General features: G+C 43.6%; 2 protein-coding genes and 1 pseudogene across 2 annotated transcripts; 2 read left to right on the top strand and 1 right to left on the bottom strand.

Moving 5' to 3' along the window:
- The first annotated feature begins 6,448 nt into the window (after positions 1 to 6,448).
- Positions 6,449 to 7,408, top strand: LOC103049545 (olfactory receptor 5F1-like). The gene has a single exon (XM_007444577.2). The coding sequence runs from the start codon at positions 6,449 to 6,451 to the stop codon at positions 7,406 to 7,408; it is 960 nt and encodes a 319-aa protein (XP_007444639.2).
- A 7,231-nt stretch (positions 7,409 to 14,639) lies between these two features.
- LOC148215494 (olfactory receptor 14C36-like) lies at positions 14,640 to 15,470 on the top strand (annotated as a pseudogene).
- A 3,359-nt stretch (positions 15,471 to 18,829) lies between these two features.
- LOC103050038 (olfactory receptor 5B21-like) lies at positions 18,830 to 19,777 on the bottom strand. Its single transcript, XM_007444579.1, has one exon. The coding sequence runs from the start codon at positions 19,775 to 19,777 to the stop codon at positions 18,830 to 18,832; it is 948 nt and encodes a 315-aa protein (XP_007444641.1).
- Positions 19,778 to 19,998: the final 221 nt, after the last annotated feature.

The following is a 19,998-nucleotide window of genomic DNA, read 5'->3' as shown; positions in this document are numbered from 1 at the left end:
GCCATGGAGGCGATGCTCCAGACCCTGCTACAGAGAGTGGGACCACCGGCAGTGAGCGAGGGGGCGAGCAACAGGGGTGGCGGTCCGGCACCTCAGCCGGCACCGCCCACGATGCCCCGGTTGGTGGACCGACGGGCGGCAAACGCCCTGAGACTTCGAGGTATCACTGGGAAGTTCTCAGGGGACCCTGAACAGCTGCCGCACTTTTTGACGCACGTTAGGGGGTTCATGCAGAGGGGTGGTCACCTATTCGCTAGGGACGATGATAGAGTATCCTACATGGCCGAGCTGCTAGATGGTCAAGCAGCTAGCTGGGTGATCGGACTATACGATGCCAACGTGGCAGAACTACGGAGTTTCCCGGACTTCATGCAGGCGCTCCGGGACAGATTCGAGGACACATTGAGCGCCAAGCGGGCGGAGGACGACATCCTGCAGTTCAGACAGCGGGGCAAGTCGGTATCAGAGTACGCCCTGGAGTTCCGGAGGTTGGCAGAGAAGCTCACGGACTGGCCGGAGTCCCTGAGGGTGAAGTATTTTAAGAGGGGGCTCAATCCAGAGATCCTGGAGCGGGCACTGGGGCGGGACGACCCGTCCACAGTGAAAGATTGGATCTGGCTGGCCGGAACGGCGGAATCGGCATGGCGGCAGATCCAACAGAGCGCGAGGCGACGGGACCAGATGAGGGACCAGCCGAGGGAGAGAACCCCCGAGGAAAGGCGGAGCAGTCGGCGGCAGTCCACCGGGGTGCGAGAGGCGACCAGAGCCCCGAACCTGTGCTTCCGGTGCGGAGGCAGAGGCCACCGAGCGGCGCAGTGCCCGACGGAGCGGGAAGGAGCCTCACCACGGCCTGAAGTCAAGCCCCCGCGTGCGACCGGGAAAAGGGCCGGCGACCGACCGCGGAAGGGGGCAGTGGCGGCGGTGACCGAGAAAGGACGCGGGGGGTGGTCGACCCCGGAGACAGCGTCCTCCGGAGAGGACTCGGAGCCGGCAGGAAACGAGGCGCGCTCGTACTGAACGGCGTCCCAGTGCGAGCAGGGGAGTCGAGGCGCGCGGACCCAATAGGAGATGAGGACTGCCCTCCGTTCCGGGTGAGAATACACATCCGGGGGGTGAGATCCGGAGGGGAGGCACAGCTGCAGGCGCTACTGGATTCAGGCTGCACCCACTGCTTGATGCACCCAGCTGTGGTCTCGGGGCTCGGACTACAGCTGAGGCGCCTCCGGGAGCCCATTGCATTCAGCCAGCTAGACGGCACGCTGGCAGGGGGAGGCCAGCTCAGTATTACACCGAGCCGGTCCAGATGACGATCGGGAGTCACCGGGAAGAACTGAGATTTGTGGTGGTCCCGGTGGCCGACTACGCGGTGGTACTCGGCTTGGCGTGGCTGCGGCGACAGAACCCACGGGTCGACTGGATGGCGGAGGCAGTGCGGTTCGGGGTCAACAGACCGGCGAAGTGCGAGAGCAGAGGGGACTGAGCCGTGGAGACGGGTGCGGCCGCAACCACAGATGGGCAAGTGGAGGGTCTGGGACACCGGGAGATGGGGCGAGAGCAGACGGAGCCTGAGACCTGGCCGGCAACAGCAGCAGCAGCAGCGCCGGGACCCCGGAGACCCGCAACGATCCCGAGGCGTGGGGAGGCAGCGGCGACTGGCGAGACAACCGCAAAGAGAGAGGCCGGGCCCGGGGAACCCACGATGGGCGGCGGAATCCCGAGGCAGTATCGAGACCTGGCGGCAGCGTTCGGGGAGAAGGAGTCCGACCAGCTCCCACCACACCGGCCCAGTGATTGCGCCATCGAGTTAGAGCCAGGGGTGACCCTGCCTAAGCCGAAAATGTACTCCCTGTCAAGGAGAGAGATGGGGGCTCTGCGGGAGTTCATAGACAAGAACCTAGCGCGGGGATTCATCCAACCCGCGAAGTCACCATTAGCGGCCCCGGTACTATTCTGGGAGAAGAAGGATGGCTCGCTCCGAATGTGCGTGGACTACCGGGGGCTGAACGCAATCAGCACGGAGTACAAATACCCCCTCCCCCTGATGAAGGACTTGATATCGCATCTGTCTAAGGGGAGGGTGTTCACAAAACTGGACTTGCGCGAAGCTTACTTCAGAGTCAGGATCCGCGCAAAAGATGAGTGGAAGATGGCATTCAACACGCCGCTCGGAAGCTACCAGTTTTCCGTGATGCCGTTCGGATTAAAAGGGGCCCCGGGGGTATTTATGCAGCTAATAAATGAGGTGCTGCACGACCTACTCTACCGGGGCGTCCTGGTCTACCTGGACGACATCCTTATCTACACCAGAACCCTGGCGGAGCATGTGAGCCTGGTGCACATGGTGCTCCAGAGACTGCTGAAGGCACAGCTGTATGCGAAGCTATCGAAATGCGAGTTCCATCGAGAGCAACTAGACCACCTCGGCTACCGAATATCCAGCCGGGGAATTGAGATGGACCCGGCGAAAGTAAAGAATGTCCTGGGCTGGGAAGCGCCGCGAACCCGGAGGCAACTCCAAAGCTTCCTAGGGTTTGCGAACTTCTATAGACAGTTTATCCCGAACTTCGCCCAAATCGCCCTTCCCCTAACCGACCTGCTAAAGACCAAGGGCACTGGGAAACCCCCCAAGCCCAGCATGGCACTTGCGTGGACTGCAGAATGCCAGGGGGCGTTTGAGGACCTAAAACGGCGGTTCACAGCGGAGCCGATCCTGCGCCATCCCGACCCAGATCGGCGGTTTATAATCCAAGTAGATGCGTCAGACGTGGCAACGGGGGCAGTCCTGCTCCAGCCCAGCCCGGAGGGGGCCATCCACCCATGCGCCTACGCCTCCCGCAAATTCACCGAGACAGAGAGGAGGTGGATGGTGTGGGAGAAAGAGGCGTACGCAGTCAAGTGGGCACTGGCCACGTGGAGGCATCTACTGGAGGGGGCAGCTGAACCGTTCGAGGTGTGGACGGACCATAAGAACCTCGAGGCCCTGAAGACCCCGCGTAAGCTATCCCCCAAACAGGCGCGGTGGTCCCAATACTTCGGGAGGTTCAGGTTCACACTAAAACACATCCCCGGGAAGCGCAACTTCCTAGCAGATGGACTGTCTCGCATGCCCCAGCACGCCAGCCTACGGGAGGAGATCGTGGACTCCATCATCCCTGCCAACAGACTGGCTGCAAAGGCGGTGACCCGAAGCCAGACCAAGGGGGAGCGACGGGACGAGGCGCCTGAAGTAAGGCAAGGGTTCGCGGAGGCAGCAGAGCGGGACGCTTGGCTCAAGCAGAACCGAGAGGCACTAACCAGCCAAGAGGGGTTGTGGTGGCACGAAGGAAAGCTGTACGTGCCCGAGGGTTGCCGACGGGAGGTCATGGAAAGAGCCCACGACAGCCAGAGCGCGGGGCATTACGGCTTCGTAAAGACGCTCCACTTAATCCGGCGGCAGTTTTGGTGGCCCACGCTCCGTAAGGACGTGGAGGCGTACTCGGGGGGTTGCCCGGTGTGCGCGATGGCGAAAGGGGCCAAAGGCAAACCTAGAGGGCTACTCCAGTCGGTAGCGGAACCCGACGGCCCATGGCAAGAGGTCGCCATGGACTTCATAGTAGAGCTCCCGGAGAGTAAGGGGAAGACCGCCATTTGGGTGGTTACGGACTTATTCTCTAAACAAGCGCACTTTGTAGCGTGCCGGCAAGTCCCCACAGTAGAGGGGTTGGCGAGACTGTTCGTGCAACATGTTTACCGGCTCCACGGCGCGCCCCGACGGGTCACAGCAATCGGGGCGGCAACTTCATCGCGCGGTTCTGGAGGGAGTTCCTGAAGCGGGTGGGGACGAAACAAGCCCTTTCTTCCGCGGCGCATCCGCAGACGGACGGAGCCACGGAACGCCTGAACGGGGGGCTCGAACAGTACCTGCGCTGCTACGTGGGGCACCAACAGGACGATTGGGCGGAGCTACTACCATTCGCGGAAGTGGCATACAACAACGCTGTCCACAAGAGTACCGGGTTCTCTCCGTTCAAAGTAGCCACCGGGAGAGACTTCATCCCCATGCCGGAGTTGCCTCAGCCGGAATCCCAGATCAACTCCCTGGACGCCTGGTTCGCCCAAATCAACGCGACCCGGCGAGTGGCGCACGCGGCATTGCAAAGAGCCAAAGCCGACTACAAGAAACACGCGGACCGCAAGAAGCTCCCCGAGGAGCAGTGGAAAGTGGGGGACCAGGTGTATCTGTCAACCAAAAACCTAAAGACGCACCAGGCATCGAAAAAACTCAGCCCGAGGTTTGTGGGGCCGTTCCCCATTGCAGAGGTCATCAATCCAGTAACCGTCAGGCTGACGCTCCCAAAAAGCCTCGGGAAGATCCACCCGGTGTTCCATTGCAGCCTGCTAAAGCTGCACCAGCCGGGGAACGCCTGGCACAAGACAGAGGGAGTGCCACCACCCATCATGGTTGGGGGGGAGCAGCATTTCGAGATCAACCAGATACTGGACGCCCGGAGGCACAAGGGGCAGACCTAGCTCCTAGTGCAATGGAAACATTTTCCCAAGTCCCACAGCGAATGGGTGAGTAAAACCCACATAAGGGCACCGGACCTAGTGCGGGACTTTTACAAAAAATACCCCGGGAAGCCGAAATAGAGCCGGGGGGGGAATTGTCTTCAGGGGGGCGGTATGTAAGGTTCGGTCAGCACGGGGCTTCAGGGAAGCACGGGGCTTCAGGGAAGCTCGCAGCCAGACCACGCGGAATCCACCGGCGGTAGCTAGCAGGGAAAAGAGGAACTGAAAGCGCCGCTAATTAACGGGCCACCTGCGCCCAGCCAAACAGGAAAACCTCAGCGGAAGCTTTTAACTATAAACTGATAACGGCGTGAGCCAGCAATGAACGGGGCCGCAGGCAGCGAAACAAGATCGCAACGCAGCACAGGACCCGCGGGCTTGCACGTAACGGGGAGGAACCAACCCAGCCGGAGGGGGACTGGCAATCAAGGACAATGGACCCTGACCGATCCTGCCATCATGAACAATCAAGGGGGATTATTGGGGGCCAATAATCCGCAGCTGCAACGTGATCGCGGGGTGGGAAAAAAGCGCGGGAAGGGGGGAATATAACAAGTGATGCAATTGTACCAAGCCAGTCCTGGCTTTGCTTGTGACTACTACGTTACGCATGAGTAAACCTTCTTTGTGAACCACACGTGTCACGAGAGTTTCTCTGTCGAACGGGGCAAACCTTACACCTACTACTCCCTCACACCCCTGCAAAGTCTTTTCTGCCATCCCCAGAGCTGCCTCAAAATGTTACCAGGGAACTGTAATTATTAATGGAACAGAAGCAGAACAAATATAGGAAGAATCACTTTATTTTATTGTACAGTTGATTTAATTTAGTCCAATAGACATTATCCCTAACTGATTATCCCTAACTTTTCAGAGTAGCCTTGGTTTCCCAGCCCTGAGATCTGGATCATAAGGATAGATGGATCCCATTCACCTGATCAAAAGTGTCTTCGATCATGGTGAAATTTCTATTCACCATGATAGAAATAATAAGATTGGTCTTGAAGATTGTCGTCGTATAATAAACCAAAAGAAGAAAAATAATTCTAGCCCTGTTTTCTGTTAATGAGACTTTCTATAATTCCTGTATGGCACTAAGATGTTGAGAGACTGTATGTGTTTATTTATATAATTATACATTAAATGTCCCATATCTCCATGCCCGACATACAGGTTCCTGAAGAATCTGCTAGCAGTTCCTCACTTTTAAGAGGTAAGAATGATCGAAGCTTATAGGCACTGCTTTTCTGTTGCTGCACCTACCCTTTGGGACTCTCCTTCTCTGTGATATTCAACTCCCCCCTGCCTTCTAATAGCATTTTAGGAATTACTGAAAGCAAAGTTATCTAGGAGAGCTTTTGAACAGTGAATGTTGGGCAAAATTACAAATAAACTAAATAAAAATGCATACTACCACCTTCGAATGTTAATGTACAGTAAAACTCTCAGGTTCAGTGAATCAATTTTGATATAGTCACCAAAATGACAAAATGAAAGAAACTGATATTAATAGGTCCTTACTTTATATTATCTAAGGTCGACTGGCTTCTGTTAGTGATTGTGCATTGTTGATCAAAAACATAAGAAACCATTTCCTTGGTGAGATTAAAGTCCACCATTCTTGGCAAGAGTCCCAAGAAACAGGAGGTTTCAATATTCGTGGAAATTGGCCAATGGCCGACCAACTCACTACAGTTGACTTTCTATCCTGTTCTAGACCTACTGCTTATATGTGAAGCTGCTGTGATGACAGGAAGAAGGCACACAAAGCTGACTTACAAATTCACTATTAAGTGGTGGACTGTTTTTTACCAGTTGCACTTTTGGGAATTACCAGCATTGGCTGATTAAACACCTGAAAACTCTTCAAGCCCAAGAAGCTGCAATAACCTGATTAAAGATGGTCATCAGTCCATCAAAAAATCAGAACCAGACAAGTGTCACAGAATTTCTCTTGATGGGTTTCTCTGTTGACCCAGCCAACCAGACTCTTCTCTTTGTCATAGGACTGTTTGTCTATTTGTTAACTTTAGCTGGAAATCTAACCATCATTACATTGATCAGGATTGATCAGTGTCTCCAAACTCCTATGTTCATTTTTCTTGGCAATCTCTCTTTTGTGGAGATCTGCTATACTTCCACTACTCTCCCCAAAATGCTATGGGACCTCTTGTCAGGGGACAGGACCATCTCCTACATTGGATGTGCACTACAATTGTATTCCTTTGTTACTTTAGGGGGCACAGAATGTGTGCTTCTCTCAGCCATGGCCTATGATCGTTATGTAGCTGTCTGCCACCCATTGCACTACACTATACTCATCAACCAAACAGTACGTCGGTATTTGTTAGCAGCCTCCTGGACTATTGGCCACTTCAATTCCACTATTAACACAGCCATGGTCTTTTCCCTACATTTCTGCCATTCCAATAAAATCAACCACTTTTTCTGTGATATTCCTCCCTTACTACGCTTATCTTGTTCTGATATCTTTATCAGTCAGATGGTGACCTTCACCATCTCTGGAAGTGGTATGATTGCATCATTTGGCCTGACCCTTCTTTCCTATATTTGCATTGTCTCCTCTGTCCTCAAAGTCCGCACTGCTCATGGTAGGATCAAGGCATTTTCCACCTGTGGATCACATCTCACTATGGTGAGCATCTTTTATGGCACCCTCATGTACACCTACATACGGCCTTCATCTGCTCACTCTGTAGAAGAAGACCGCCTCATTTCTCTGCTGTACGCCATCATTACACCACTGCTCAACCCTTTGATCTATAGCTTCCGAAGCAAGGAACTGCAGGGGGCCTTTGTAAAGCTCTTGGAAAGAGCAGTTTATAATTGTAAGTTTTAAAAGTTAAGATCCATACAAAATCATAAAAATAATTCATGTAAAGAAAAATCAATAAGTTTTCCCTCTGATTATTTTGTTTTACAAATAAAGAAACTAGCTTCACCATTTTGTGGCTGCATTGATTATATTATTACAGCTAATGGGAGCAGCATTTGTCTTTTCCAAAGATTTCCAGCTATTTCACAGACAGTATTTCCCCACACTTTAGGGGAATTTCAAAGTATATGGGAGTATGTAGCCTACATTAATGTAACATTTCTAATGGAATAGTGAATTTTTATCAGTTATATATGTATGTGTGTATGTATGTATTTTTGTGTGTATGTATGTATTTTTGTGTGTATGTATGTATGTATGTGTATGTATGTGTGTGTGTATGTATGTATGTGTATGTATGTGTGTGTATGCATGTATGTATGTATGTATGTTTAGCAAACTCCATTCTCCAGTTCACTGACAATGTTATATAATCTGGTAATTAAACATCCACTAGCAAACAATGAAGCTCAGCAAACACCAAGAACCCAGCTAATGGAATATTACATTTTATACTTCTCTTGGAGGCAAGTGTGTTATTGCTTTGATAGTGAAGCACTTGATTAATGTGGATTGCCAAATGACTGGGAGTTTACATTATTCCCTATGTATCACAATATTAGATCTCCTCCTTATGCAGACCATACAATGCCATTGCTGAGAGCTGTGCAATGACAGCACAATGAAATTTAGTCCTTTTTCTTCCTCTGGCAAATGAGCAAATGATCTACATGGGGCTCAGCACGACTGGATAATGGATGTCTGCTCCAATCCAGAAGAATGCTACAGCAATGGCCCCATGGAAATGAATAAAATTTCAGTAAAAATAAAAAATATCTGTCTTTATTGTGGCATATGGGTTTTGTGGCCATGCTGGTTGCTGCTGAGCTGGTGTGAATCAGCAGAGAAAAAGAAAACAAAATGAAGAAAGAGGTTCAGGTATGGCCTCGCAATCCAGCTGTGCTCTCATGAGAGCAGGTGAGGAAGGGCAGTAAGACATCCTGGCTGCTAGCCAGGATTGTTGTGGAGCATATGGAAGCAGCATTTTGATTGACCCAACCTAGCATGTAATGTTTGAGGTTTAAAGGCCTGGAGAAAAACCCATTTCCTCAGTTGCTGGGTACATGCTCTTCTGGTTTGAGCTGTAAATGGAGAAAGAAAGAAAGAAAGAAAGAAAGAAAGAAAGAAAGAAAGAAAGAAAGAAAGAAAGAAAGAAAGAAAGAAAGAAAGAAAGAAAGAAAGAAAGAAAGAAAGAAAGAAAAAGACAAAGAGGTATTGCCATATTTGATTCTGTGTTGTTTTGAGGCATCAAGGCAGTAAGTGACTTTGGAATGACTGTATGGAAAGTTTGTGGTTGGAAACAGCCAACCTCCTGTGGGTGTGTTGGGCCATTGGAATGTGGAGGTGCTAGTTCCTGGCCCCAGAGGGAGGACAGGATGAGGCTTCCCCAGGAGAAGAGAAATGAAAATCTAAAAATAGGGGTATGCTTCACCCAAAACCTAAGGCATACAGGGATAGAGGGAGACAGTTCACTGGAGACTGATGCATGGAGCCTTTTGGGAAGTCCTAGACTGGGAAGTGCTTAGCAGAAGACCAAAGGGAGATACATCATAGAATCTCTACACTGAGGGATGGATGATGAGTTCCAAAAAAGGTTGAAGAAAAGTTTTAGGTACACACCAAAGAAACTTAGCCAATCCCCTTCCTATCACCCTCTCTTAGTAAAAAATAGAGATGGAGGAAAGAAGAGAAAGAGGATAGAGTTGGTGGCTAAGCAACAGAATGGGTGGTTGCCAGCAAACAGTTCTGGGAGATAGAGAAAGTTAGAAACTGGAAAGTTTGGACATTCTTCTGTAATGTCCTTTTTTCACTAATTCCTGTAAATATAGCTATACATACTTAAAAAAAAAAAAAAGCCTCCACTGTGTCTGTCTCTGAGAAAGCAATTATTTAAACACACACACACACACACACACACACACACCACACACCTCTATAAAAGAACTTAAGTCACATTGTGACATTTATTTTGGAAAGAAAGGCAAATGTTTCAATATATTTACATCTATAAGTCTCGCCTTTAGGGCTGAGCATCAATGTGAAAATTTCATACTAGCATTTTTATAGTATGCGGATGCTATCACTGTGCACTATAAAGCCTGCTTGCATTAGTGATACATAAGCACAGTGGCAGCTAGTTGATAGTATATCTTGCTAGTGTGGAAGTGTTCATGGTAGTCTAAAAATCATTACCCTGATTCAGCAGTGTTCACAGGGAGGGGTCAAAAAAAGGCAAGATGGCAGAAGTGATGTCATAATGCAAGCCCCAACTTGCATCGCAAAGCCACTTCCACCATCTTGCTTTTTGACATCCCATCACATCCCACGGAAGCTGCTGCCCTGACATGAAAAACTGAGATAACAGTTCTAGAAGGGCACAAATCTCCTATAAAAGGAATGTTCCTTAGAAAGAAGTGATAAGAAGAAAGCCCCACTTTGATGGAGTCTTCCTCTCCATCAAAAGTTGAAATCACTCAGGGGAGCTGAACATATTGGGAGCCATCCCTGATCATGTACACACACATACACACCCACGCACAAACACTTTTGCCAATCTTTGCTTAACTCAGAAAGAAACACCCTTAAGCCATCTGGGACCAGATCTCCCACATGAACTGGAGCCCAATCAGTTCAACCACCAAGTGAACAAGTCCTGTTAAAGCACTATACTGAGTTGAACTTGTAGTACTGATCTAAGGAGATTGCTGGGCCTTATCCTTACCCTATTGTCTCCCTTCCCACTGCCCCCCCCCCAAAAGTGTATAGCCTTCAAGCCTTCAGAAGCAGTTTCCCTGGGACCCTGAAGCTGCCTTGCTGAGTTGGGTTTCACAACCAGGAAAACTAGTTGGGGTCATCTACTCAGCTGCATCCAGAATCAGAAAAAAGCATAGAATACCAATCCTCACCCTTTGAACTGATCTGAGTCCCCAAGAATATCATGGCTTTCAGAAGCCAAGGAACACATTGAGCAGATCCAAGCAGGAAGATAGTTTTAGGGACTTCCTATCCTTCTTCTCCAATTGTTGAAGGATCCATCTAACTCTGACTTGTGACGAGCAGAATTGTGAGTCAGTGCAGACTAGTCTTCCAAAGGAAAGTGACTCTTTTTCCTCCACTCTGTTTTTCTCCATCCCTTGTCTTCCCTGCCCCCCAAAAAATTATCTCTGAAAATGGTGGGTGAGTGTGCTACATCATGTGAATTTCTATCAGCTGCTGTAGCAGGAATCCTCAACAATTCTTGATTTTTTCATTGTGTCAAGGGTCCCTAATTTCTCTTTTCACCTTCCCCATTGATACCTGTATAGTCAATCAGTTCTTGAACCTTCCCCACTTCTGCCACTCTGAACCTGGTCTTCATCTTTCTCACATTGACTTGAATGTGTACCCCATAGACAAATAACTGTTTGTATTGCTGTTGTTTGTTTTGCTTTCTACTCCATTAGTCTCAAATATCCTTTGCAACAATTTCCCCCACAAAGTAACTAATTATTATCTGATTGCCCTATATACCAATCGATTGATGATGTTGGAGCACAATGGCATTGAAAAAAAATTCCCTGCGTGTAGAGCTGCATGCAGAAATCCAGCCACCCATGCCCCTCCAGCCATTTGGAGGCAAGTGGACCACTTCATTATGGATGCAAAGTGCAATGGCTGACAGATGGCAACATATCTGTCATAAGACATGACAGTGAGAAGGAATAAATGTGACAGGAAAAAGAAATAAAAAAAGAATTTTGTCACACATTCAGAATACAAAATCAATTTAGACTTCATGAAGTCATTAACTATAGATTTGGGTATAATGGCAGAGGTGGCACCAAGGTCACCAACAGATAAATTGAATAGAAAGAAATGCATCGGGGGGTGCAGATAATCATTGAAGAGTATCAGAAAATATTAGCATCTCTACTGATGGAGCTCCATCAATGGTTGGCTCCATGAGAGGTTTCGTTTCTCTTGTAAGAAAAGAAAATCCTGATGTTGTCATAGCACACTGCTTTCTCCACAGAGAGGTGCTGGTGTCAAAAACTCTGGAGATGAAAAGAAAAGAGTTCAGCATGATGCTACAAAAATGGTTAACTTTATTAAACAAATACCAGTTCACTCAAGAATGTTTAAAAAAAAACAGTGAAAATCTGGACAAAGAGCACATAAGTCTCCTGTTACATGCAGAAATACAGTGGCTCGGCAGAGAAAACATTCTCAACAGGGTGTTTGAGCCAAAGCAGAATTGCAAGAGTATTTTTGAGAAAATAATATTCTATATTTTGCTGAGCGCTTTGAAGATGGAGAATGGTTGCAGAAACTCGCATACTTAGTGGACATCTTTCATCACATGAACCAGCTGAACAAGTCTCTGCAAGGCAGTGGAGAAAATGTTTTGAGTTCAAGTGGCAAGATTCTTGGATTTAAAAGAAAACTGAATGTTTGGGAAAATCAAGTTGCAAAAGGAAATACTGAAATTTCCACTGCTGCTTGGCTTGAGAGTGAGGAAGGATTCCAGAAAGTCTCAAATTTAATTAAAAACCACCTGGAAGTACTGCAGAACAAAACTGATCAGTACTTTCCCTCCCTTTCAACACAAATGTTTGACTGGGTGAGGGATCCTTTCTCTGCATCTTCTGCTCAGCCTGAGAACTTCACTTTGAAGGAAGAGGAAGAACTTTGTGAGATGCAGTCTGATCATACACTTGAGATTTACTGATCTGCCCATGGACAAGTTCTGGATTTCTGTGAAAGAAGAGTATCCTGCCATTCATAAGAAGTTTTTGACTTCTTACATGTGTGAGCAAGCTTTTTCTCATTTAACAAGCATCAAAACAAAGACAGAAATTGTATGATTTCAGTTGAAGATGAAATCTATGTGTGCTTATCTCAGGTTCAGCCCAGAATTTGAGTATTTGTGCAGCAAAAAACAAGCACAGGTTTCACATTAAAGAGATAATTTTCATTCTTTATTTTTAGTTTAAGAACACTGTTAATGCATATATATAAGCTTACACATGAAACAAATATAATAATTTTGTAACTTCTGGCCTATATTAGAGCCTGAATGTGCAGGGGTTCCCCAAGACCTGAAAAATATTCAAGTGTTCCTCCAGGGTCAAAAGATTTCAGAAAGGCTGCTGTAGATAAAAGATTTATACATTTATTTTTCCCTAAACTAAATGAAATAGATACACATTGAATGGCAAATTTCTATTTTTCCTGCATTTTCCTTGAATCCTTACTTGCTTCCCTTCAGCTTTTACTGAACAACATATAAGCAAATATTCCATCTCCTGTTTTACATCTTTTCAGACTTATGAAGGGGAAAGTTATTGAGAATTAAACTGAAATATTGTATCAACCTTCAAAACTTACTGTTTTGTAACAAGTCCCTTGCGCATAGGAGACTTTAGGGACCCCTCACTGTTTCAAATGAGACTGATTTGGTAATGTTAAGGGAATTCTGTCTGAGCCTCACCAATTTTGCAGCATGATAAATACAGAGAATAAATCTAGGCATGAAAGGTCTTCCTATAAAATAATGTTTGAATATGGTGCATTACAATTAGCAAAATCAAGCTTTTTCTCTTTTTTGGGTTTTAACTGTGACCTATTAGTGCTGAGGCACTTGGAGAAATGAGAGAAAATCTCTGGATGCCAAGGTCAGCCAGATATCCCTCCTATGTCTCTCTTCTCTCATTCTGCTCAAAAGCAGCTTCTTCTCCGGGAGTGCCTATGAAGTCACAAGCACAGCAAGAAGGTGGGATGATGTGTTAGAAGTGTAAGAAATAGAAAGAATTGGAGAAGAGAAAAAGGCAATGGAAAGTATCAGGTAATGTTTTACTTCTACTTTGTTAAAGACTGAAGGGAATAATGTGAAAATATTCAAACTGTACCAGATAGCTAGACACTTACCTGCCCACATCAGTTTTATTCAGCTAGAGAACAATAAAACAGTAAATATTTTATTTATGTCTTCAAACCTTATTTTTCCCTTTTTGGTTCTCTGTTCAACTTTTAAAATCTTTCTAATGATTTCTTTCAATTTTTTTAAAAATAAGTAATTCTTTCAATTATACCATATATTATTGTAGGCATTGTTGCTACATATTTATTATATGTCCCCAGATATTGGCATTTCTAGATTTTATTTCCAGAAATGCTTCTGCTACCATGTCTACTGTTTTTTGCATCAATATTTCTTTTAAGGTGTTTGGTTACAGTCAACTTAAAACATATGACTGGAAAGATGTATTTAATGCATTGATATTTCATTAAACACATCTTTGTAATTTCATGGCATTATCACGGTTAACTGCCATATATTTCTCCAAGATATTCGGAAATGCTTAGCTTAATTCTGCATTTAAAGAAATTCATACTTAAATAATTTTGGATGTGGCTGTAACACCTAGTTTTTTCCCTATCTTTAAAGCACCTACAGTATTGTGTAGAAGGAAGACACCTTTTTTAAAAAAGGCAAGATGGGAACTGAGAACAGAACTTGGGAGATGGGACAAACAAAAGAAGTTTACCAGGTAGTAGAGGTGAAGAAAGATAGGATTAGAGTTAGTATAAAAGTATATTTAGAATATACATGAGAGTGTAATGAGAATCAAGTGGGAAATGAGCCGGGTGGGGTGAACTCAATGATAAAGAATATAATTTGCTTACAGGAGATCCCACAGCTTCTCTAGGTAGAGTTTCGAAGCATGTTGTTTAATTATAAAGATTATATCGATTGTTTTGTAAAAGATTTTTTCATGCCTTTAGAAAACATATATATTAAATATATCACAATGATACAGAATGTTGTTACAAATAATATGAACGATTGATATTCTTATGAAGTTACAGACTTTGTCAATGATTATATATTATATTAATATTAGACTATATCATATTATACTGTATTATATTGCATTATATTATTAATATGTGCATTTCATATTCCTACAGGAGAGAATACAAAGTACAGTCTAATGGAACAAGTATAACAGATTTTGTACTTATTGGATTTTCTGGAAGTCAAAAGATTCAGATTTTATATATCATACTCTTCCTGATTATGTATCTTTTTATTTTGGTGGGAAATCTCCTGATTATTCTTTTGGTAGCGCTCAGTAGTGATCTGCACACCCCCATGTATTTCTTTCTGATCAACTTATCCATTGGTGATCTAGGTTCTACCTCCATCATAATACCAAAATCTGTACTTAACACCTTCATGAACTCCACATGGATATCATACCCTGGATGTGGGGCACAAATGTTTTTCATTCTTTTTTTCCTTACAACTAACCTGTTCTTTCTCACTGTCATGGCCTATGACAGATACATTGCCATCTGCCACCCACTGCACTTTGCATCCATAATGAAGTGGTCCACTTGCTTCCGAGTGGCCGGAGGGGCATGGGTGGCTGGATTTCTGCATGCTGCGCTACACACAGGGAATATTTTTTCAATGTCTTTCTGCTCCAACATCATCAATCAGTTTGTCTGTGGACTTCCACAGTTAGTCAAGCTCATTTGTTCTGATTCTTACCTCAGTGAAACCTGAATTCTTGTCTTTAGTTCATGTTTAGCAATTGGCTGCCTCTCATTCATTCTCTTGAGTTATGTGCGGATCTTTACCACTGTGCTGAGGATGCCCTCAGTTGAGAGAAGGGAAAAGGCCTTTTCAACATGCATCCCTCACCTCATTGTTGTTTCCCTATTTCTTGCCAATAGCTTCTTGGCTCACTTAGCTTACCTGATGCCAACCTTTCCTCCCAAATTGGAGGAATCATTTACTGTGCTGTATACTTTGGTCCCTTCATTGATGAATCCAGTAATCTACAGCATGAGGAACAAAGATGTCAAAGCTGCCTTTTGGAAATTCCTTGGTTGGGGACATCTTTGCAGGAATAATGCAAAGCTCTCTAAATTTATTCCTTCATCTAATTATGATATTAAGCATAATGGCAATTTATAAATAGATGAGGGATCCTAATTTGCGGTTTCACTGTAAAACTTGCCAGTTTATGTGATTTACTCTAAATTGGGATGTGTTACATGTGCAGAATTAAATGTGTCATTATATACCATATTGTGTTTTTATTAACATGAAACATGATTCCAAAATGGAGAGTTAAATGATGATTCTTGCGTCCCGCTTTCTATAGAGAACTAACTGAAATTAAGATTGGGGTTAGAAGTCATTATGTATCCATATGCTACAGTGAGGAATTGCAATCATGAACCTTCTTCAGATTTATGCATGCATTTTAGTTAAAAGGGGAGAGCAGGTACTACTAAATGGGAAGTAATGATTTCACACTGGAAGTCAGTTTCAGAAATTATATTTGAGCTAATTCATGCGATCTCTTAATGAGCCTCTGGAAAGGTGCTAGATTAAGACAATTTCAATATTAGGTGTAACAAGTAATTAGGAGTTATTTCTTCAGTTTCGTTTGCCCTTGATTTTAGGGGAGGGTACATTGGTCATCTTTTCCTTCAACAGACAGAATTTGGGTGATAGCAGATAGACCAGTCAGTTTTATTGTAGAGACAGTGAGCATGAAGTTTTTCTTTTTTCTTCAGTTTGCTAGATCAGCCTGAGGATGTACTGTCATATCCAAGGAGAGGGTGTCAGAATAATGTTGCTCTATCCAGTTATTTTTTTAACAATAACTTTATTAATTTTTAAAAAGAAACAGTAAAAACTAACAAGAAGTAGGATTAAGAAAGAAAATGAGGGAAAAAAGAAAGATTAGAAAAAAGAGATAGTCAAAATTAAAAATGCAAAAAGAAAAAAAAGAAAAAAAATTGAGCTCCGACCCTCCATGCAACAGTTTACAACGTAACTTTCATTATTTCTATTAACCCGTATTATTTGTAATCATGAAATCCATACAACATAATTTCATTTTTTTCTGTTTTCCACAAAAAGTCCAAAAAAGCTTTCCAGTTAGCATAAAAATTACCCAATGTCTTTTCTCAAATCAAAATCATCAATTTCATCATCTGATCAACTCCACCATCTGTTCTCCCATTGTAGGTATTTTCTTATCTTTCCATCTCTGTGCATATAAAAATCTTGCTGCTATTATCATATATACAAAGTTCCATAATATTTTTCAAACTGTTTGTCCATTAAACCCAAAAGGAAAGTCTCTGGTTTTGACTATATATTAATCTTTAAAATCTTCTGTAATAAAATATGTATTTGATTCCAAATTTTTTTTTTGTATGTTTGCAAGTCCACCAGAGATGACAAAATGTCCCTTCTTCTTGTTCACATTTCCAACATACATATGAAGTACCATAATAGATTTTGGACATTTTTTCTGGTGACAAATACCAACGATACATCATTTTATAAAAATGCTCTTTAATATTATAACATTATGTAAATTTCTATCCTTTCTGCCATATATTTTCCCATTGCTCCATCCATATGTTATAACCAAAATCTTTAGGCCATTTTATCATACAATCTTTATCTTGTTCATCTTCTGTCTCTAATTTCAATAACTGTATATTCAACTTTGCCATAACATGTTCACCATTAGTACATAATTCAACATCAATTTCCATCCTGCCTTGTTGAAATTCTCCTATTTTAAATATTTCTTGTAGTTGAACATTGATATTCATTAATAAAGTCCTGTAAAATAGCTTTCATAACTTGCGAAATGTGGAAAGAGTTCAAAGCTGTATTTAGCTCTCCAGTTTTAAAATAATGTTTCCTTTCTTCTCCTGATTCAATTTTTGCCATGGACATGATGTAGTTAAAATCATTGGGACAACCAAGCTAACTGCCAAAACAAGAAATTTCTATTTATTATTAAGAAAAGAAATGAGGAGAAAACATAATGTCAGATTATACAGTGGAGACTACACCAATATAAGCACATGCAAGGTATGTGTAGGTTTTCTTTCAGTGCAGGACTTGTGGACAAGGGAATACCAAAATAAGGACTGAAAGGAGGAAATGAGTATTTATTTTCCATAGGACAAACTGCTTCAGCTCTTCCAACTGGTCTTCTAGAAGTATTATCTCCATTTCCAATACCACAGCAGCAGCTTATGTAGGATACAGTGAGGTGTCAAAAAATGCAAGTGAAAGTGGCTTTGTAATGGAAGGTGGGGATTGCATCATGAAAGTTTTCACCATCTTGTTTTTTAACCTCTCCCTGTGAACACTGTTGAATCAGAGTAATGATTTTGGCACCACCATGAAGACTTCAAGACTGCAATACATGTTTTAAACCATCACTGTGTTGTTTATGTACCATCAACACATGCAGCCTTTATATTGCTCCAGTGATGGCATCCATATGCTCTAAAACTGCAAAAATGGAAATTTCACATTGATGGTCAGGCCTAAAGCTGACAGTGATAAAAGGAAATGTTTTGAAACATTGCCTCTCTTTCCAAAATAGATAAGGAAAAACATTTTTTTAAAAAAAATTCCATTGAAAAGCTATCCATTTCCACTGTGACCATGAGGCAGTATTCTTCTGGAGGGGAGCTGAAATCCATTATTCAGTGATATTGGGCCCACAGAGATCATACAATAGCACAAGAATAGCACAATGAATTCTGGTGCTTTTTCTTCTTCTGGCAACAGGGAATAAGGAAAGGTCCCAGACAATAAGCAACTCATGCTACAAACTCATGTTTGTTACCTGTTTATATATGGCTTAAACTTCCAATATTGGTTGGGGTGTGGTTTTTCCTTAATGGTTCCTTGATTAGAGTCTTGTTTCCTCTCTGATTGTTTATTTGGTGCTATTTCCCACTTATTTGGGTATGGGCAGCTGGGGAGGATGGGCACTGGAGTGTTAGTTTCCTTCCTTGACTTTTGACTGTCTCTTTTTTAAAACGTATGTAGAGGAGGCTTATCTTTATGTGTCTTTCAGTGCTGATTTTTTGAATGCCAAGCTTCCAGATATTCACAAGCATTTCAATATCAACAGTTTCTCACTGAAATTGTGGATGAATTTGTCTTGGTTTTGAGAGATTAATAGATTTTCATCAATCTCCATTAGTTATGCTACATTAATCTATTCTAGATAAACTATATATTATGAAATTCCCCTAGATAGTGGAGAAAGGATTTATGTGAAATAGCTGGAAATATTTGGAAAAGGCAATGACTGCTCCCATTCACTGTATAAGGTAAACAATATTGCCACAAAATCGTGAACTTAGTTCCTTTATTATTTATAGAGTGTTATTAAAAATACATAGAGGGAAAACACATCAATGATTTTTCTTTACATGAATTGTTTGTATGATTTTGCATGGATCTTAACTTTTAAAAATTACAAATTTTAAAATTGACATCTATGACCTGCTCTTCCTAAGAATTTTCCAAAGACCCCGTTGCACTTCCTTGTTTCGGAAGCTATAGATCAAGGGGTTGAGCAGTGGTATAATGATGGTGTATAGCACAGAAATGAGGTGGTCTTCTTCTATAGAGAGAGTGGACGAAGGCTGTATGTAGGTATAAATGAGGGTGCCATAGAAGATGCTCACCACAGTGAGATGTGATCCACAAGTAGAAAATGTCTTGATCCTACCACGAGCAGTGCGGATTTTGAGGACAGAGGAGACAATGAGAATATAGGAAAGAAGAATCAAGCCAAATGACACAATCATAATACTCCCAGAGATAGTGAAGGTCACCATCTGGCTGATGAAGATATCAGAACAAGATAAGTGTAGTAAGGGAGGAATGTCACAAAAGAAGTGGTTGATTTCATTGGAGTGGCAGAAATGTAGGGAAAAGACCATAGCTGTGTTAATAGTGGAATTGAAGTGGCCAATAGTCCAGGAGGCTGCCAAAAAATATCGACGTACTGTTTGGTTGATGAGCAGAGTGTAGTGCAAGGGGTGGCAGATAGCTGCATAACGATCATAGGCCATGGCTGAGAGAAGGACACATTCTGTGCTCCCAAAAGTACCAAAGAAATACAGTTGTAGTGCACATCCACTATAGGAGATGGTCTTGTCCCCTGACAAGAGGTCCAATAGCATTTTGGGGGCAATAGTGGAAGTGCAGCAGATCTCCACAAAAGAGAGATTGCCAAGGAGGAAGTACATGGGAGTTTGGAGATGCTGGTCTATCCTGATCAATGTAATGATGGTTAGATTCCCAGCTAAAGTTAACAAATAGACAAACAGTCCTATGACAAAGAGAAGAGTCTGGTTGTTTTGGCCAATAGAGAAGCCCATCAAGAGAAATTCAGTGACACTTGTCTGGTTCTGATCTTTTGATGGACTGATGTCCATCTTTAATCAGGTTATTGCAGCTTCTTGGGCTTGAAGAGTTCTCAGGTGTTTAAATCAGCCAATGCTGGTAATTCCCAAAAGTGCAACTGGTAAAAAAGAGTCCACCAGTTAATAGTGAATTTGTAAATTAGCTTTGTGTATTTGCTTGCTATCATCAGAGCAGCTTCACTTACAGGCAGCAGACCTAGATCAGGATAAAAGGTCAACAGTTGTGAGTTGGT

This window comes from Python bivittatus, unplaced genomic scaffold (genome assembly GCF_059951505.1).
Source record: "Python bivittatus isolate LINGU-HERP-01145 unplaced genomic scaffold, Pbiv_v1 ctg000470_np1212, whole genome shotgun sequence".
NCBI lineage: Eukaryota > Metazoa > Chordata > Lepidosauria > Squamata > Pythonidae > Python > Python bivittatus.
The sequence above is the reverse complement of the archived record's forward strand: the minus strand, read 5'-3'. Positions and strand labels throughout refer to the sequence as shown.